This window comes from Moschus berezovskii, chromosome 17 (genome assembly GCF_049115385.1).
Source record: "Moschus berezovskii isolate FMDL1 chromosome 17, NW_MosBer_1.0, whole genome shotgun sequence".
In the NCBI taxonomy this organism is placed as follows: domain Eukaryota; kingdom Metazoa; phylum Chordata; class Mammalia; order Artiodactyla; family Moschidae; genus Moschus; species Moschus berezovskii.
In genome coordinates, this window is record NC_142476.1 from 14,467,726 (window position 1) to 14,489,354 (window position 21,629).

General features: G+C 43.8%; 1 protein-coding gene across 5 annotated transcripts in view; it reads right to left on the bottom strand.

Moving 5' to 3' along the window:
- The window catches only part of PTPRC (protein tyrosine phosphatase receptor type C), a 133,989-nt gene that overhangs the window by 26,857 nt on the left and 85,503 nt on the right, over positions 1-21,629 (bottom strand). For all 5 annotated transcript variants that reach the window (XM_088845214.1, XM_088845215.1, XM_088845216.1 and 2 more), the window contains 4 exons: positions 20,348-20,506; positions 18,422-18,630; positions 13,599-13,659; positions 240-348 (listed from right to left, as the gene is read on the bottom strand). In XM_088845214.1, coding sequence (XP_088701340.1) covers positions 240-348; positions 13,599-13,659; positions 18,422-18,630; positions 20,348-20,506 — 538 coding nt within the window. The remainder of the gene's footprint in view (positions 1-239; positions 349-13,598; positions 13,660-18,421; positions 18,631-20,347; positions 20,507-21,629) is intronic.

A 21,629-nucleotide genomic window follows, 5' to 3' on the forward strand; every position in this document is an offset into this window, starting at 1 on the left:
AGACACATTCTTTTCATTGGTTACTACTAAAGGAAATGATCCTATTATTAGTGAACATAGAAAAATGATATTTAATATAAACCAATAAGACCATAGGAAAGTCTTTCATCAAAAATTAGTGATGCCCTGGACTTCTTACTGTCATCTCGGAATTCATCTTTTCCATGTTGGCCTCATAAACGGGACTTTCATCAGTATAACTGTTATTATTATCTTTTCATTTTGAAATCAACTCTTACCTGGATCTTTTCTTATGCAGGTCGTAGATTTTATAGAGGACAATGAGCAGGGCTATTGATGTCACAATAATCAGAAATACCAAAAATATGATGAGTGCTTTAGCATTATCTGGAAATGAAACAGAACACACAGAGGGAGTTTGCTATGTCACATATGCTGCTGGATTCTTTGAGAAATCACAGTTAAAGGACTTACATTTTAACATTTTCATTTCTTTTAAAGTTTTAAAACAATATAATTTTTAGAATGAGACCAAAGACAGGATGTTTCTGATTTTGTAAGTCTTGCCCATATCTTGCCCATTTATTCGTTCAGAACCAGTAAAATATTTCATATTTTAAGAATTCATAGAGTATGGAAGAGCAATTCTCTTCCTTCCTACTAAATAATGTCTATTTATCAGACACTGTCATTTAGATTTAATTACCTTTCTTTTGGTCACTCCATTAGAAAGGGATCAAATAGGTAATCTAGTTATAATTCTCAGAGATAACCTCCTGTAGTTTAACTTTATATGCAGAACTAGATAGCTTCTTAAGGAGATCAGAAAGGTCACTGCCCCACATGAAATAAACCTGCTCATTGAGGTATAAAATCAATTAACCACAGCACAAATTACTTTACTCTACACTTGATATAAGACTTATCCTGACATGAATTTTCACAAAGGTTTAATGTGAAATGACATCCTTTCTTGGAGGAAGGACAGAGAAAAGAGAGCTTATTGGAAATATCCCCCGTCCTGAACAAGTAGGTAATACTGTTCATCTCCGGTGAAAGCCCAGTGAAATAACGTGGAGACGTCAGGGCCTCAGTCCTGGATACAGACGGCTGCTTGGGTTCCCAGCCTACCTCCACCACTTCCTGGCTGGGACCTTAGCCACAACCCTCATTATCTTCATATCTCCATCTCTAATTAGTAAACTGAGGCTAAGTTAGACTCACAGTAGACATTAGCATAGTGTCGGGACATAGTACTACTTATTCACTATTCACCCAAAATATTTTGGGTCTTAGTGTGTGCCACTGATTTAAGTATTTAAGGTGTCTCAGAGAACGAGACAGACAAAGACCCTTGTCCTCATGGGACTGACGTTCTGGGAGGAAAGACAGTCAACAGTATAGACAATAAACAAAGGAACAGTGAAATAGGTCGCAAGATGATGAAGACTGGAGCGGCAACTGCACGGCGCTGGAGCAGCTGTGAGGAGATACCCCGCGTCCAAGGGCAGAGAAGCCCCAGCAAGACAGTAAGAGGGACGAAATCGCATTTAGAATCAAACCCCATTCCTGGCAGAGATGCTCAGAGGGCTCAAACACACCGTGTGTGCCCCAGGACCCAGAGACCCCACAGAGACTGAGACAGAGCTGTGTTCAAGTGTCTCCGGAGGAGGACGGGTCAGCAGTGGCCTGCCGCAGGGGCAGGGGCTGGGTGCAGCAGACCTGGGTGGGGCATAAGCCTTCTTGGAGGAGGTCTCCATTAACCCACCAGAGAACCACCAGAACGTACACAGGACGGGGAAACAGACACTTGGTGGGCAGAACAGAACTTTGTGCACCAGGACCCCGGAGAAAGGAGCAGTGGCCCCACGAGAGACCCACCCAGACTCTCCTGGGAGCGTCCAGGAGGCTCTGGTGGAGGCGTGGGTCGGCAGTGGCCTGCTGCGGGGTTGGGGGCAGTGACTGTAGCAGGTTATGCATGGGGCCATTTGAAGGAGGTCACCATGGCCTTCATTACCTCCACCATAGTCTGGCCCCAGGTAAATAACTGATTGCAGCCACGAAATTAAAAGACGCTTACTCCTAGGAAGGAAAGTTATGACCAGCCTAGATAGCATATTAAAAAGCAGAGACACTACTTTGCCAACCAAGGTCCGTCTAGTCAAGGCTATGGTTTTTCCCGTGGTCGTGTATGGATGTGAGACTTGGACTGCGAAGAAAGCTGATTGCCGAAGAATCGATGGTTTTGAACTGTGGTGCTGGAGAAGATTCTTGAGAGTCCCTTGGACTGCAAGGAGATCCAACCAGTCCATCCTAAAGGAAATCAATCCTGGGTGTTCATTGGAAGGACTGATGCTAAAGCTGAAGCTCCAATACTTTGGCCACCTCATGCGACGAGTTGACTCACTGGAAAAGACCCTGATGCTGGGAGGGATTGGGGGCAGGAGGAGAAGGGAACGACAGAGAATGAGATGGCTGGACGGCATCACTGATTCGATGGGCATGAAAAGTTTGAGAGAACTCTGGGAGTTGGTGATGGACAGGGAGGCCTGGCGTGCTGTGATTCATGGGGTCGCAGAGAGTCGGACACGACTGAGTGACTGAACTGAACTGAAATAACAGAGGGAACACAGCCCCGCCCATCAACAGAAAACTGGATTAAAAGGTTTACTGAGCGCGGCCCCGCCCATCAGAACAAGACCCAGTTTCCCCCTCAGTCAGTCTCTCCCATCAGGAAGCTTCCATAAGCCTCTGTCCTTCTCCATCAGAGGGCAGACAGACTGAAAACCACAATCACAGAAAACTAGCCAATCTGATCACACGGACCACAGCCTCGTCTGACTCAGTGAAACTATGAGCCATGCCGTGTGGGGCCACCCAGGACGGACGGGTCACGGTGGAGAGTTCTGACAAAGAGTGGTCCACTGGACAAGGGAATGGCAAACCACTTCAGTATTCTTCCCTTGAAAAGCCCATGAACAGTATGTAAAGGCAAAAATATAGGACACTGAAAGATGAACTCCCACGGTTGGTAGGTGCCCAATATGTTATTGGAGATCAGTGGAGAAATAACTCCAGAAAGAATAAAGGGATGGAGCCAAAGCAAAAACAACACCCAGCTGTGGATGTGACTGGTGATGGAAGTAAAGTCCAATACTGCAAAGAGCAATACTGCATAGCAACATGGAATGTTAGGTCTATGAATCAAGGCAAATTGGAAGTGGTCAAACAGGAGATGGCAAGAGTGAACATCGATATTTTAAGAATCAGTGAGCTAAAATGGACTGGAATGGGTGAATTTAACTCAGGTGACCATTATATCTACTACTATGAGCAAGAATCCCTTAGAAGAAATGAAGTAGCTATCAAAGGGTAGTCAACCAGAGTCCAAAACACAATACTTGGATGCAGTCTCAAAAACAGAATGATCTGTGTTCCTTTCCAAGGCAAACCATTCAATATCACAGTAATCCAAGTCTATGCCTCAACCAGTAACACTGAAGAAGCCGAAGTTGAACAGTTCTATGCAGACCTACAAGACCTTCTAGAACCAACACCCATAAAAGATGTCCTTTTCATTATAGGGGACTGGAATGCAAAAGTAGGAAGTTAAGAAATACCTGGAGTAACAGGCAAATTTGGCCTTGGAGCACGGAATGAAGCAGGGCAAAGGCTAATAGAGTTTTGCCAAGAGTATGCACTGGTCATAGCAAACACCCTCTTCCAACAACACAAGAGAAGACTCTACACATGGACATAACCAGAATTGATTTCGGTCAATACCAAAATCAGATTGATTATATTCTTTGCAGCCAAAGATGGAGACGCTCTATACAATCAGCCAAAATAAGAGTGGAAGCTGACTGTGGCTCAGATCATGAACTCCTTTTTGCCAAATTCAGACTTAAACTGAAGAAAGTAGGAAAAACCACTAGACCATTTGGGTATGATTTAAATCAAATCACTTATGATTATACAATGAAAGTGACAAATAGATTCAAGGGATTAGATCTGACAGAGTGTCTGAAGAACTATGGACAGAGGTTCATGACATTGTACAGGAAACAGGGATCAAGACCATCCCCAAGAAAGAGAAATGCAAAAGGGCAAATAGCTGCAAAAAGAAGAGAAGTGAAAAGCAAAGGAGAAAAGGAAAGATACACCCATTTGAATGTCGAATTAAAAGAATAGCAAGGAGAGATAAGAAAGCCTTCCTCAGTGATCAATGTAAAGAAATAGAGGAAAACAGTGTAATGGGAAAGACAAGAGATCTCATCAAGAAAATTAGAGATACCAAGGGAAGGAACATTTCAAGCAAAGATGGGCTCGATAAAGGACAGAAATGGTATAGACCGAATAGAAGCAGAAGATATTAAGAAGAGGTGGCAAGAATACACAGAAGAACTATACAAAAAAAGATCTTCATGAACCAGATAATCGCGATGGGGTTATCACTCACCTAGAGCCAGACATCCTGGAATGCAAAGCCAAGTGGGCCTTAAGAAGCATCACTATGAACAAAGCTAGTGTAGGTGATAGAATTCCAGTTGAGCTATTTCAAATCCTGAAAGATGATGCTGTGAAAGTGCTGCACTCAATATGCCAACAAATTTGGAAAACTCAGCAGTGGCCACAGGACTGGAAAAGGTCAGTTTTCATTCCAATCTCAAAGAAAGGCAATGCCAAAGAATGCTCAAACTACCGCACAATTGCACTCATCTCACACGCTAGCAAAGTCATGCTTAAAATTCTCCAAGCCAGGTTTCAGCAATATGTGAACCGTGAACTCCCAGATGTTCAAGCTGGATTTAGAAAAGGCAGAGGAACCAGAGATCAAATTGCCAACATCCACTGGATCATCGAAAAAATAAGAAAGCTCCAGAAAAACATCTGTTTCTGCTTTATCTGCTGTGCCAAAGCCTTTGACTGTGTAGATCACAATAAACTGTGGAAAATTCTGAAAGAGATGGGAATACCAGACCACCTGACTTGCCTCCTGAGAAATCTGTATGCTGGTCAAGAAGCAACAGTTAGAACTGTACATGGAACAATAGACTGGTTCCAAATCGGGAGGGGAGTACATCAAGGCTATATATTGTCAACCTGCTTATTTAACTTCTGTGCAGAGTACATCATGAGAAATGCTGGGCTGGAAGAAGCACAAGCTGGAATCAAGATTGATGGGAGAAATATCAATAACCTCAGATATGCAGATGACACCACCCTTATGGCAGAAAGTGAAGAAGAACTAAAGAGCCTCTTGATGAAAGTGAAAGAGGAGAGTGAAAAAGTTGGCTTAAAACTCAACGTTTAGAAAACTAAGATCATGGCACCTGGTCCCATCACTTCATGGCAAATAGATGGGCAAACAGTGGAAACAAAGACACACTTTATTTTGGGGGGGGGCTCCAAAATCACTGCAGGTAATGACTGCAGCCATGAAATTAAAAGACGCTTACTCCTTGGAAGGAAAGTTATGACCAACCTAGACAGCATATTAAAAAGCAGAGTCATCACTTTGCCAACAAAGGTCCATCTAGTCAAAGCTATGATTTTTCCAGTGGTCATGTATGGATGTGAGAGTTAGACTATAAAGAAAGCTGAGTGCTGAAGAATTGATCCTTTTGAACTGTTTCGTTGTAGGAGTCTCCTGAGAGTTCCTTGGACTGCAAGGAGATCCAACTAGTCCATCCTAAAGGAGATCCATCCTGAATATTCATTGGAAGGACTGATGCTGAAGCTGAAACTCCAATACTTTGGCCACCTGATGTGAAGAACTGAGTCACTAGAAAAGATCCTGATGCCGGGGAAAATTGAAGGCAGGAGGAGAAGGGGCTTACAGAGGATGAGATGATTGGATGGTATCACCGACTCAATGGACATGAGTTTGAGCAAGCTCTGGGAGTTGGTGATGGACAGGGAGGCCTGGCGTGCTGCAGTCCATGGGGTCGCAAAGAGTCGGACACGACTGAGCGACTGAGCTGAAGTGAACTGAAGTGAGAAGGTGAGGTGTTAGCTGCACAGGTCTCTGGGGGATGCTTTCAGGCACAGGTGTGACTAGGTGAGAGCCTGGAGGCAGGAACACGCCCAACATCCAGGGAGCAGCAAGAGTGCCCTGAGGCTGGAGTGAGGGGAAAGGCACGGGCATCAGGAGATGCCAGCTGAGGGTGTGACTGGGAGTCAGCAGAGGGCGAGGACAAGATTGGAGGGGCTGTAAACCATGTGAGGTCACACTGGTGTGTGTGTGTGTGTGTGTGTGTGCTTGTTCGTTGTTTTGCTGCACCACTAGATTTGTAAGATCTTAGCTCCCTTATCAGGGTTTGAACCCACACCCTCCATAGAGAAAGCACAGAGTACGAACCACTAGACCTCCAGGGAATGGCCGCTTACCTTGGTTTTTGAGCTAAATGTGTACCACCAGCAGGATTTTGATTAGAGGAGTAATAAACTGTGACTTGGGTATTATACAGATTTTTATAACCCCCTTGTTGAAAGTACTATCATCCAGGCAAAGTACGACAGCGGCTCAGATGAGGCTGGCAGCGCTGGTGTTAGCAGAAAGAAATCATACAGCGCCACAATCAGTGAAGACCATGAAGGCTGTGCGGAGCAGCCCTCAGAGGGAAACAGAAGCTCAGTTTGGGATTTGAGGGTCTGAAAGGACAAGTAGACACCCAAGTGGAGGTGCCGAGTAGGAAGCTGGCTAGAAAGGATCTGAGACTGGACAGAGGGTCTCCAACATGCAGCTGTTGCTTAAAGCTGTGAAGACTGAACAATTAACCCAGAAATTAAAAGTGGATAGAAGTCCCAAGACTCAGTCCTGAGACACTCAGGGTTAAAAAGTAGGAGGAAAAGATGCAGCTGGCAAAGGGACTCGCAAGTGAAGCAGGATGAAAGGAGCTTTGCTGTTGGCAGGTGTGTGGGTGAAGAACTAGGGTGGCAGCTGAAGAGGAAACAGGGTCAAGAGATATTGCGGTTGCTCCTGCCTGTTTGCTTTTAAAAACTGCATGCCGACGAGGCCTGTCCAGCAGAGGAGGGAAACGGTGACCCAGGAGAAAAAGAAGAAAGCTGTTAGTCATGGACGTCGGTTCCAGGATCAAGGGATTCGGGCAAGAGAGCGATTGTGGTGATGGACTACGAATTGACGTTGTGCATGGTGGGAGCCCTAAAGGAAATCGGTCCTGAATATTCACTGGAAGGACTGATGTTGAAGCTGAAACTCCAGTACTTTGGCCACCTGATGCAAAGAGCTGACTCATTGGAAAAGACCCTGATGCTGGGAAAGATTGAGGGCAGGAGAAGAAGGGGACGGCAGAGGATGAGATTGTTGGATGGCATCACGGACTCTGTGAACGTGAGTCTGAGCAAGCTCCAGGAGTTGGTGGTGGACAGGGAGGCCTGGCGTGCTGCCGCCCATGGGGTCGCAAAGAGCCGGACACGCCTGAACGGCTGCACTGAACTGACGGTAGGAGTGGAGGGCCTTCATCCCCATCAGGGCTCACTGCACTTCATGGAGACGGGCAGAAACCTGGCGTTCCTCTTGCAGGTGAGGAAACAAATCCAACCCTCCTAAATCATGCTTGTAAGGCAATACAGAAATTATACATTTGTGGTGGGGGTGGGCTGAGAAGCCTGGGTGCTTTGAAGGAAATGGGTGGTGAGGAGAATTTCCAGATGGTGCCCAAGGCTTCCAGGTCTTGGTTATCTCATCAACCACTCATGAAGGCACTACGGCGAAGAAACTGTGCAGAGCGAAATCCAGCCTCGAGTCAGCCGGGACTTCGCCACTGGAAGATATCCAGACTGTTCTGGGTGAGCATGACCTAAACATGAGTCCTTTAAAAAGGCCGAAGTCAGCGATTCGAGGTGCTGGAAGGCCTCCCCAGGCTGTCTGGAGCAGGTCAGGTGGAAAGAACACAAGGGGCTTCTGGGAGCTGACGGTGAGCCCTGGCCCCAGGACCCCAAGGAAATCAGGTCAGCGGTCCCACTGCAGCTAGAAACAGGACTCCGCCAACCTGGATCCACCCTGGAAGCATTTGTATGCATATTCCCCAGATAAAAACTCATCCTGGAGGACATCTAGGTTTCAGAAGACCCAGTCACATGGAGCCGGAACTCTGACTTCGGAATTGTGAGCTAATAAATCAAGGGGTGTGGCGTGAAGTCACTGCTTTCACCCGTTAGACAGCAAGAGAAAACAAACACTACAGCCACCTCTGCCTGTGCTTTTGGCTGGAGACAGTCGGTGGGGTTGAGGGGAAGAGCCGGGCTCCGCCTCTGCCCTGCTCCCCTCCGCTGCCCGTGGCTGGCCCTGGCTAACCCTGAAGAAGACTTTTTTCTCTCCCTTGCTGTTAAGTGTGTCCAGGTAACTGAGATAAGGGTGGGAGGCCTATCGATCGCAGCTGGGTCTGGTATCTTCCACCCCGTGAAAGACCCTACACTCTCTCCTCCAGAGTGCTGGCTGGAGCTTGGCTGTCATCCCCAATTCAGGAGCCACCTGTGGAGCGGGCAGCCCTTGGGTGCGCGTGGAGCTTTGAATGGGCGTGTGGAGCAGGACTCTGCCCTCGACAAGAATATAAACATCCCCAGTTGGAGTAGAAACGGACCTAGAGCCCATCAGACAGAGTGAAGGAACTCAGAAAGAGGAAAACAAACAGTGCCTATCAATGCCAGTATGGAATCCAGAAAACTGATACAGATGAAGCTCTTTGCGAGCAGGAGTACAGATGCAAACATAAAGGACAGACAGGCGGACACCAAGGAGGGGGGACGAACTGAGAGCCGATCACTGAGACACGCACACGACCCGCGGGAGGCCTCTGTCCGCGGGAGCTGAGGATGGACAGGGAAGCCTGCCCAGCGCAGCTCAGCTCAGCTCAGCGCAGTGCAGCGCAGCGCAGCGCTCTGTGACGGCCTAGAGGGGTTCAGGGGTGGAGCCCCAAGAGGAAGGAGATGCACATAGGCATGTGGCTAAGTCAGTTCACTGTACAGCAGAAACTAACCCAGCAACTGTGAAGCAACCATACTCCAGTGTTTAAAAACGATTGAGAAAGTAAGCGATGGCTACTCAGTTACGGCACCCCACTCCAGTATTCTGGCCTGGAGAATCCCGTGGACAGAGGAGTCTGGCAGGCTACAGTCCACGGGGTCGCAAAGAGTCGGACACGACTGAGCGACTTCACTTTCACCGTCACTCAGCTATGCCACAGAGATTTGGGGATCCGTCTGTTACGGCATCCACCACTGTCTTAACTGATCAATACCCCTCACTCATCCCACACTGACCGAGCAAATGCTATGCTTCCTACAGCCATGACGGTCTCTGGGGATAGGACAGAAAACACGGCATAAAAAGGCACCAGTTCGGAAGGAATCTTCCTTCTCTTTGGGGGAAAATGAAGGCTATACAGGTAAATAAGCCAATAAAATGATTATATATTTTCCTTGGATTTAAGGGGAAAAAGGTAGAGAAGTGTGAAAATAAGAGAAACCTATTTTCTACATGGTCCAAGAAAGATTTCCTGAGCACAAGACATTTCTTTTACAGCCAGAAGCATGGAGTGACTCAGCCAGGCCAAGGGCCGCCCAAACTGCGTGTCTGGAGACAATGGATGATGCTGGAGAAAATAAATCAGTAACAACACAGGGAATCTCCACAGTCCACACGGCCCCTTAAGGACGATGGAACTTCTAATCCCCTTCTCCCATGTGTCACTGTAACTAGGATAAAATTGCCAATGAGAACCAAACCCTCAAGGAAACCCTCTCACGAAAGATGGATGCCAAAATAATATATCAACTTCTGACTCCAAAATGTGACTGAGATGAACTCCAAAAGGCCAGCAAAAAGAAAGTGAAACAAAGAAAATGTTTCACAGATAGTAGTCTCCAGGTCACAAAGGCCAGTAGCATCCAGGAAAATAAGTGCAAAAGACCCACAGATGACCAAGAATAAAGAGGACAGCCGAAACGTTCCCAGAAGAAAATAAAACAAGGGGACAGAGGAAAAGAAAAGGAAGCCAGGAAGTCACATGGGACACAGAGGAACAAACATACTTTGAAAAAATTCTTCTACAGAGCTCGCATGTGTTTATTTATTTGCCACACCATGCAGCATGCGGAATCTTAGCTCCCTGAGCAAGGATTGAACACGCAACACCCTGCAAGAAGCTGAAGACTTATCCACTGGACCACCAGGGATGTCCACAGAAACACTTTCAAAGACTAGACTTTTAAGCTTAGATTCCATCCCGGGGCAACATATTGATCAAGTGCCATTATAAAGATATCTTAATGCATGCAAAATTGGAATATTTCCTTCTTACAGTACCAGCTTTAAAAAAAAAATAGTAAAATGCACCAATTCTAAAACGGGAAACTGATGAAGGGAAATTTTACAATGGCATCTGGGCTGTACCCTTAGAGAGCTTCAGAAGGAAGGGGCCCAAATGTTGTCAAAATATAGGTGGTGGAGTGTGATGCCAGAAAAACTGAGTAAAATACATTTCAAGTAGCTGTGCTTCTGCAATTCACAACTCAAGAGCCACCCCACTCTCGAGGAAATGTCACTATTAAAAGGGGACAACATGATTTATCTCTTAGGAGAATCTGCTGTTAGAAAGAGTTAATACTTTTTCTGCCTTATGGAGAAAAGGAGGATGGGGTAACCCTATATCTCCACTGAAGGTGAAATCTGATAAAGATGGACTAGCAGCTATGTTACTTGGCGACAGGGCAGCCGTCAACACAATCCCTGAGTTCCACCTGGCGTCTGGGCCAGGGCGGGTGTGGATGAACCACAGTCCTGGTGGGAAGTGCTGACCTTGGCCTCCCTGAGTGCATGCACCCAGCACACATCGTGTTACCGGGCTCACCCCTGTCGGCACCTTTGGCAGCTATGCCCATGGAACTGTTACACGATGGATCAGTTCCTTTCTTGACATGGGGCTTCTAAGCTGGGACGCTCCGCCACACATGGCCTCACTCTCCTCAATGGAGTCCAGAGGGTTGAATTGCTCATGTTCCTCAGACTGCGGTGGGCAATGCTACCAGGAATTCCTTGGCCAGATCCCCCACTTCTGACTGTTTCCTGTTCCGTGTTTCTCTGAGTGAAGTGGTGCCAAGCTGGGCTTATAAAGATGGGTGTGTAAAATATCCAGTGGAATCTATGACCCCCAAGAGTAGGTGCTGCCACTATGAACTGTTTACATAATCAGAAAAACTCAATGAAGCTGTTGGTATTGTAAGAGCTTAAGAAAAGTGCATGGAAATAAAGTTCAAGAGAGCTGGCTGAATGTGTATGGCATTTCACATTAGGAGCCTTCGTTTAAAATATCTGAGCAGAAAGAACTAAAACTTTATATGGAACCTTGTCAAGCAAGTTTGGAAACTAAGATGCTTTTATATCTTCCCTCTTTGGAAAGACTTGGGAAAATGAAGCATGAGTGAGTGTGCGTGTGTGTGTGAGTACTGCTGAGGTGCCGTCAGAGAGCTGTGTAGGGACCTCCCTGGTGGTCCAGTGGTTAGGACTTTGCCTTCCAATGCAGGGACCGCAGGTTCGACCCCCGGTCAGGGAATCAAGGTCCCACATGCCTCGTGGCCAAAAAAACCAAAGCATACAATGGAAGCAATATTGTAACAAACCCAATAAAGACTTTAAAAATGGTCTACATCAAAAAAATCTTTAAAAAATAAAAATAGAAACCAGCTACGCTTGGTGACACTGCACTTGGAGGTCTGAATTTAACTTAATTTACAAAGCTAACAAGCAGGGAAAACTTAAAACAGTGCTAGGTCTTCTTCCTCCACAGGCTCAGACCAATAAGCAACTCTTGAAAGAGCAGCAGATGATACTGTTTTCAGACTTGGAGGAAAGTGTAAGAACTGAAAACAGAAATAGTGAACATTGGGCGCTCTGGTAAGCAGAACAAGCAGTGGGCAGTGGAGACACCCAGCTGCTATCCTCACTGTTACAATGACATTTAATTTCAGTGATCTTTCCTACACACACCTCTATTCTGATTAAAGACTTTTTGCTTGCATACTCAGTCACGTCTGACTCTTTGTGATCCCATAGACTGTAGCCCACCAGGCTCCGCTCTCCACAGAATTTTCCAGGCAAGAGTGGGTTGCCATTTGCTTCTCCAGGGATCAAACCCATGTCTCTTGCATTGACAAGTGGATTCTTTACCACTGAGCCACTGGGGAAGCTTTTAGGGACTGTTTATCCGAGCTTAGTTGGGTAAATCAGCATAGATTTGTAGTAACACCTGCTTCTGCCAAGCATACAGTTGAGGGACAGAAGAAAATAAAGTGAACAGTGCTGGCTTCATGCACAGCGCTAAGACTGAAATGATAGAGAACTGTGGAGCCGCTCCTGCGCAAGGGCGACACACAGTCACGAAGCGCCCCATATTTGGGGGGAGTTCGGATGAGCAGATGCAAACTGGTGTACATACCGAATAGATTACAATGGCTAAACTACAAGGTCACACTGTATAGCACTGGGAACTATATTCAATATCCTGGATAAACCATAATGGAGAAGAATACAAAACAGAGTGTTTTTAGATGTATGTGAGATGCTTCACTGTACAGCAGTAATCGACACAACATTGTAATCAACGATTCAACTATACATCAATAAAAAGTAAGTTAAAAAAAACGGGAATTTCTAACACGGTACACAAACGATTTCTAACACGGAACACAAAACAAATGTGCTGGTTCCTAACAGGAAGAAACATCATAAACAGAATCATCATAGGAATCTATGTAGATAAATTCTTCATGAATTATTTTATGAAATCAACCAGCTTTTAAGAATTGAATTTCCTAAACTGAATTTAAGATATTATTTTCTTTTTCAGCAAACCTCAGGTTGGATACATTCAGTCGACTGAAAAGCAATGTCCAGAATTACCAAAGTCCTGCTTATGATAAATAAACAGCCTGGGCTAACTGAGTCTAGTTTTTGGTCACGGAGGTAAGGTTGAATGGTTGATCTCTGGGCAGGAAGATCCCCTGGAGGAGGAAATGACAACCAGTATTCTTGCCTGGGAAATCCCATGGACAGAGGAGCCGGGCGGGCTACAGTCTGTGGGGCTGCAAAGAGTCAGAGGCACTGATCGACCGAGCACACACACAAAGCATTTGTTTGAAAAAACAACAACAAACAAAACAGCAAACACACACAGGCCCCACGGTGATACCAGACCACCCCTCAGCCTTTTTTACATTCAGACACGCTTGTGTCAGAAGACAGGTGACTGAACACAATAGCGGAGCCTTTCTTTCAAGATTTCGGATGAGTGCCGGCAGGACGAAATATTCCACTGTCACATTTACTGAGTACTGTGGAGTGGCCAGTGCGTGCAGACAGGAGAGGGGGACCCAGACCATACAGGGCGGCCCCGAGCCTGCCCAAGTGTAAGGCCTTATTTCAATATAATGTTCACCTGCACGTCCATTTGCTCACATTACTTAAAATATAATGTCTATATAAATAATTTGAATAATTGAATAAATAATTTGAAATTTTAATAATTAAATGTGAGTACAAATGTAAAACAATAAAGCATTGGAAGCGTGAACAGATATCCCATGAAAACAGAATAAACAGCCAAGAGAAGACTTACAAGGTGTTGATGCTGTAACAGTCTCCCAAGGACCAGCATACTCTGTATTCCTATAACGGACCTGGGTTTCAGAAACGAGAGAGAAGAAGGTTTTCTAAATTAAATTTGTGAATCACAATGTAACACACTGATATTTGTCATACATTGCTGTTTATTTTCGTTAAAATATATACTGGATAACTTGAAAGTTCAAGACTATGGAAATATTTACCAGTGAAAACGATATAAAGAAATCTTATCCCATTTATCAATAATAATAATGCTGATAGTCACGGTCAGCAAGAACTAAGTGGACACGAAGGAATAAAATACAACACACCAAAGTGTTCATTATTTAAAGTCAAAATTCCATATGAATAGACTAATAGCTTCGCATTTCTTTAAAAAGGAAATTCTGGTATATACTGCTTGCTAGAGTTATACATACTCATACTCTGTACAAAAATATTTTAAGACTAAGTGGAAACAATTTAATGGAAGAATCACACTATTTATATTAAAGTGAATTAAAGTGATTTTAGTTCAGTTCAGTTCAGTCGCTCAGTCGTGTCTCTTTGCGACCCCATGAGTCACAGCACGCCAGGCCTCCCTGTCTATCACTAACTCCCGGAGTTCACTCAAACTCATGTCCATTAGGGTCGGTGATGCCATCCAGGGTTAAAATGATACAAATTGATAACATGGCAACATCTAGAGTTTAGTCATAAGGAGTTCAAAATATTACACATGATAAAGCAAAAACAATTTAGATACACAACGGAACCTACATGGACCAAGAAAGCATTAAGAATCTTCAGTAAAAAAAAAAAAGAAAAGAAAACAATTGAGGTAAAAATAGATTTGAGCAGTATAATTAAAAGAGATTAATGATAAATATACTTTGGCAATCTGATGTGAACAACTGACTCACTAGAAAAGACCCTGATGCTGGGAAAGATTGAAGGCGGGAGGAGAAGGGGACGACAGAGGATGAGATGGTTGGATGGCATCACCGACTCGATGGACATGAGTTTGAGCAAACTCTGGGAGTTGGTGATGGACAGGGAAACCTGGCGTGCTTCAGTCCATGGGGTTGCAGAGTCCAACATGACTGAGCGACTGAACTGAACTGAACTGAATGATAAATATGATAGATCTGTTAAAAATATATATACCTAAGCTTTTACCCTGTGGAAGATATACAATCTCCCCAGTACTCACAGAATGGTTATAAATATTTATCTCATATTGAGCTGTAAAAAATACTGTGAATTTCAAAGGGCAGAAATTGTAAAAGCCAGTTATCTTTTTAAAATAATAAATATAATATAAAAATGCAGGAACTAGAAATGTACATTTTCTTTAAAAAAATTAATTAAAAATGCTTCCAGATTACAATTACATACTTTATGGAAACTATCAACAATAAGAACAATCTACTTTAAAAATCCTTTCAATTGAATGTCAGTCATTGTGAAATTAGGGATAAAAGACCTGGGATAGAGTGACAATTTTAGCAAAGGACAATCGATAGGTTTAAAACTTTTTCTTAGTTAATAAAAAACAAAAGGAGAAAGAAATAGTCAAAAATCACTTTCAGTTCCCAAACTAACAGAACATCAAAATAAACCTACAATAATGGAAAGTGATACATTAACAACTATAAAAACAATTGTATTAATTTATTAACCAGAGATCAGAATGATGTATAAAACTAAAATGTTACTCCGTCATGAAGGTATAAATGTAGCAGCGGGTTCTGAAATAAACATAGAAGCAAGTTACAGGAACTGCAGAGAAGAAAACAATAGTCTTTTGAAGAGTGAGGAAGAGAATGGAAAGCTAAACTGCCTCCTAATTTGAATTTTAAGATTGCACTTTAATATAGTGTTGAGCTATATTTTTCCAGAATAAGTTATCACGATTGACACGGGGGAGAAGAAAACTCCAGAAAGAGAGAAGAGTACGAAGGTCCTAAAGAGAGTAAAACCTGAGTGTTTTGAGAAACAGAAAGAAAGCCGGTGTGCGTGGAGCTTCCTGGGCGCTGAGGAAGATAAGTGAAATGGACAACGATAGGTAATAACAATGCATTTGTTTGGGAAAATAAAAAGCACACTCATTCAAACCCTCCTATACTGTGGGTAGGAGTGTAAACTGGTGCAGCCACTATGGAGAATAGTATGGAGGTTCCTTAAAAAGAAAAATTAGAGCTATCGTATGGCACAGCAATCCCACTCCTAGGCGTAAATCCAGAGAAAAACATGATCTGAAAATGTGCATGAACTGCGACGTTCACTGCAGCACTATTTACAGTAGCCAAGACGTGGAGTAACTTCAATGTCCACCAGCAGAGGGACGGACAGAGAAGATGCGGTCCATGTACGCAGTGGAATATTACTCAGCCACAAAAAGGAACTCAACAGTGCCGTTTGCTGAGACGTGGATGGACCTAGATTGCCATACAGAGTGAAGTAAGTCAGAAGCAGGAAAACAAATATCCCATACACATGCTGAACTTAGAAAAACGGTAGAGATGAACTTATTTGCAAAGCGGAAAGAGAGACACTGATGTAGCGAACAGACATGGTTACCGAAGCAGAAAGAGGATGTGAGATGACTCGGGATGTTAGGACTGACACAGAGACACTATTGATACGTGAAAACAGATAGCAAATGAGAGCCCGCTGCGCAGCACAGAGACCGTCCTCAGGGCTCTGTGGCCACCTAAACGGGAAGGAAGTCCGAAAAGGGGGATATGTGCACGTATGACTGATTCACTCTGCCGTACAGCAAGGAACTAACAAAACACTGTAAAGCAACTATACTCCAATGAGTTAATTTTTTAAAAATCTTAAATTATACCTAACTTCCTTTTGGCCCAATACATTCATTTTCAGGAATTTATTCAGACAGAGGCGATAAAAGACTTATTCAAAGATGTTGTTATTTTCCAATAAGAGTGTTTACTTATTGTTGCTTTAAACAGAGACCAAAACAGTTATGGTTCAGTTCAGTTCAGTTCAGTCGCTCAGTCGTGTCCGACTCTTAGCGACCCCATGAACCACAACACGAAAGGCCTCCCTGTCCATCACCAACTCCTGGAGTTCACTCAGAGTCAGTAGAATGCAATAAAGCCATAAGACAGAACCTTCTGCAACCATTAAAAATTAGTATCAGAATTCTTAATATGGAAAAATATTCACGATACAGTGATTTTTGAAACATGCTGTTTATCAAACTGTGAACGTTTATCATGGAAGTGGTGAGGTAATGAGAAATATATCCAGTTTCTGACACAGAGCTCCTAAACCTTCGGAATTTCCTGCACGCATGCTCAGTCACTCAGTTGTGGCCAGCACTTTGTGACCCGATGGACTGTAGCCGGCCAGGCTCCTCTGTTCATGGGATTCTCCAGGCAATACTGGAGTGGGTTGCCATTTCCTCCTCCAGGGAATCTTCCAGACCCAGGGATCAAACCCAGGTCTCCCACATTGCAGGCAGATTCTTTCTCACTGAGCCACCGGGAGTGAGAGTCTTTTCTTCTACTGAAGTAACTCTGAGTGGGTTCCCAGATGGCTCCTACATGAGGACTGGCAAGACCAAGCCATAATCAGTCTTGGAATTTTCAGCCAGCCCCCCTCCACCCCATTCTTGTGAGAAGGGAGAAGAGTGGAAAATGGAGTTAATGACTGATCGTGTCTGTGTGATGTAGCCTCCAGAAATTCCCAGAAGTACAGGGTTTAGAGAGCTTCCAGACTGGGAAACACATTCACACCAGGAAAGCGACACAGCCCCACTCCACGGGGACAGAGGCTCCTGCACTCAGGACCCTCCCAGACGTCCCCTACATCTCTTCAGCTGGCTATTTGCCTGAGTCCTTTCTCACAGCCTGTAAGTATTTGCCTGAGTTATGGGAGCTGCCTTAGTAAATTAATCAAACTCAAGGAAGGGGTGATGGGAGCCCCCAACGTGGAGCCAAATTGAGCGGACGTGATGGGGATCTCTTAGTTGTCATTCCAAAGTGGGGTAGGGCCAATCTTATGGGACGGAGCCCCTCCCCTGTGCAACAGGACACTTTCTCTGGAGAGATGGTGTTGAAATTGAATTAAATTATGGGTCCCCCAGCAGTCGTCTCAGATAGCCGCTAGACGTGGGGAAACACCTTTACACATTTGGTGCCCAAAAGTGTCAGAAGTGTTTCAGGTCTTCCGTTTTCTTTGGAAATTCTTCTCTGTACTTCTTACAGGGACGAAACACAGGGGACAGAATGCACTGAACAGGCTGAGGCTCCCTCCCACGGCAAGAGGAACAGACTGGGCCCCCATTTTAGAAACACGGACACGAGACACGGTCAGCAGACGGTGAGTTTACGGGTGAGCTTTTAAACTCTTTGCATACATTGCTATTTCCCTACACTTTCTTTTAATTTTCTAACCTCAATGTACCTGTAAAAAAATATTTGTAATTAAAGAAAGATCGCATTAGTAAAGACACAAAGCCAAGAGGAACAAAAGACGTGGCAACGTAATAACCAATAATTATCATTAATAAATAATAACAATCTGTGCCCTGTGTTTCTTGACATAGGAACAATAATTTAACTATAAGTAGTCAGGCTGAAGGTCAAAAATATTCCAACCAAATATCTGCCATAAATCCCTATATTTAGTACTATAGATGAAAAGTATGGAGTCAAAGTTTTAAGACTTATAAAGTGTGGTTCCCTTAGACATCAGAGCTTCTAAAGCTTGTGTGAGCACTAAACCTAGTATTATTTAAGTACTGCAGAACAATAGCTATAATATAAATCATTTCTGGAGCGATTATAAAAATTGTAATCTTACCCAAAAATTATATTCTGTTAAATATTGAAGATCTGTTACCAAGAATCTGCATTCTGATTCTGAATAATTTTGAACCACGGTATTTCCAATTCTTACTTCCAAACAGAAATTCCCTGGGAGGCCATTAAGCTGGTCAGGAGCTTTACATTTCACCCATATACTATTTTCTGAGTTGTGTGAAGCACTTAGATCCTTGACCTTGCTTGGATCTATCAAAATGAAAAAAAAAAAAAGTGGTTACTTTAATCATTTGTTAAATGCATATTTAAATTACTGGATAATGTAAGTGAACAATATAAACCATTCTAAGGGCTTATTTGGGGATGGGGAAGTTAGGAGATAATGCACACAAAAAAGCTGTAAGAAAACATCTGAAAATAAATTACACATCTTTCAATGAATATTACCACCTAAGTTGTACTTGAAAGTATGAAAGTTTTTGTGATTCTCCCAAAGAGAGTGTGCTGTTCTTCTTGTTCTCCAGTCACTCAGTTGTGTTCAACATTTTGCAACCCCAAAGACTGCAGCACCACAGATTTCCTGTCCTTCCCTGTCTCCTGGAGTTTGCTCAAACTCACATCCATTGAGTTGTGATGTCATCCAACCATCTCATCCCCTGTCGCCCCCTTCTCCTCCTGCTCTCAATCTTTCCCAGCATCAGGGCCTTTTCTAGTGAGTTGGCTCTTTGTAACAGGTGGCCAAATTACTGGAGCTTCGCCTTCATCATCAGTCCTTCCAATGAATATTCAGGATTGATTTCCTTTAGGATGGACCAGTTTGATCTCCTTGCTGCCCAAGGGACTCTGAAGAGTCTCCTCTAGCACCACAGATTGAAAGCATCAATTGTTCGGCACTCAGCCCTCTTTACGGTACAATCCTCATAGCTGTACGTGACTATTGGGAAAACATAGCTTTGACCATATGGACCTCTGTTTGCAAAGTGATGTCTCTGTTTTTTAATACGCTGTCTAGTTTTGTCACAGAGAATGTGTAGAAGAAGAAAACAAAGGAAAAGAAGGGGCCGGGAGGGAAGAGATGGTGATGGGGAAACGTCAAAGACCGACAGATGGCTCTGGTCCTCCTTTTAGAAGTGCTTACATGACCCTGGGGATACCTGGCTGAATGCTTCATCAGCAACAAATCGTCTTTGTGTCTGTGATAGCATAGAAGTTCAGGAAAATAACCAAAGCGTAAAGTTTGAGAACTTGGACTTTTGAAGCATGAACTTAAATGACATTAGGAGCATTTCATATCCAGCCCCAAGTAGAACACCTGTCCTCTGTGAGCCTAGCCCCAGGGAGGGTCTCTGGAGCCGCGGCTGCTGACTGCACAGGGCTGTTTCTTCTGCTCCGACCCTCATGGAGTTCACAGTCACCCCAGAGACGGATGGAGCTTTGCACCTGGAATCTGTGGCGCCTCCCATTGGTGGCAAGAGTCGAATGACTGTAAACTGTGACTTGAAACAGTTCATTGTAATGAGAAGAAAATGCTGACAAAGTATTATAGTATATGAAGTGCTTTGTCATGCAAGCAAAAGTCAGCACATGAATGGTTTGTGAGTGTGGTATTCTCGGGTATCTGATAGCAGCTGAAATTTCCAGACAGTAAAGAAAACAATAGGTAATTCATTTTTATCTAAGTTGGTTAGGTACTTAATTGCCTGAACTCTTACACACTGTACCAGCTCATGTGTTCTCAGGCTTCATTCTAACAATTCTCTGATTATACCTGAAGGACACAGAGAAAATCTCAAATGAGAGCTTTTAAATTGTTGTTTTTGAAATTACTATAAACCCTAGATATTAACAAATGTGCGAAGTCAATGTGCTTCCCAAATGAAGAATAAATGTTAACTTGCTGTTTAAATGGTTTAGACTTTGCTTCTCACCATTCATAGAAAAAAAAGGATTAAAGTTCATAACTTACTTGTTGCATTTGTCTTAAATGTACAGGTCATATTTCTCCAGCGAACTATTTTTCCTTTGACGCAGGCTTGTAACAGCACGTTATAGTCTGTGTAAGGTGTCAAACGGTGCAAATCCATTTCATTCTGGGTTTTATCCAGAGCGCTGCAATTTGGTTCACCTCAGAGGGAAAATCAGAAACATTTACTAAGTCATCAAAAGTCAGGATTACCACATATTTAACTTGGTGTGTACATTAAATCATTCCGAGCCCACTCCAAACTGAGTGACTGAAATACAAAAATATTGTTTGTGCTCAGAAGTACATACAGTTCAGTTCAGTTCAGTTCAGTCGCTTAGTCGTGTCCGACTCTCCGCGACCCCATGAATCACAGCACACCAGGCCTCCCTGTCCATCACCAACTCCCGGAGTTCACTCAAACTCATGTCCATTGAGTCGGTGATGCCATCCAGCCATCTCATTCTCTGTCGTCCCCTTCTCCTCCTACCCCCAATCGCTCCCAGCATCAGAGTCTTTTCTAGTGAGTCAACTCGTCGCATGAGGTGGCCAAAGTATTGGAGTTTCAGCTTTAGCATAAGTCCTTCCAATGAACACCCAGAATTGATCTCCTTTAGAATGGACAGGTTGGATCTCCTTGCAGTCCAAGGGACTCTCAAGAGTCTTCTCCAGCACCACAGTTCAAAAGCATCAATTCTTCGTCGATCAGCTTTCTTTACAGTCCAACTCTCACATCCATACATGACCACGGGAAAAATCATTGCCTTGACTAGACGGACTTTGGTTGGCAAAGTAATGTCTCTGCTTTTTAATATACTATCAGGGTTGGTCATAACTTTCCTTCCAAGGAGTAAGCGTCTTTTAATTTCCTGGCTGCAATCAGCATCTGCAGTGATTTTGGAGCCCAGAAAAATAAAGTCTGACACTGCTTCCACTGTTTCCACTGTTTCCCCTTCTATTTCCCATGAACTGATGGGACCAGGTGCCATGATCTTCGTTTTCTAAATGTTGAGCTTCAAGCCAAACTTTTCACTCTCCTCTTTCACTTTCATCAAGAGGCCTTTGAGTTCCTCTTCACTTTCTGCCATAAGGGTAGTATCATCTGCATATCTGAGGTTATTGATATTTCTCCCAGCAATCTTGATTCCAGCTTGTGCTTCTTCCAGCCCAGCGTTCCTCATGATGTACTCTGCATATAAGTTAAATAAGCAAGGTGACAATATACAGCCTTGACGTATTCCTTTTCCTATTTGGAACCAGTCTGTTGTTCCATGTCCAGTTCTGA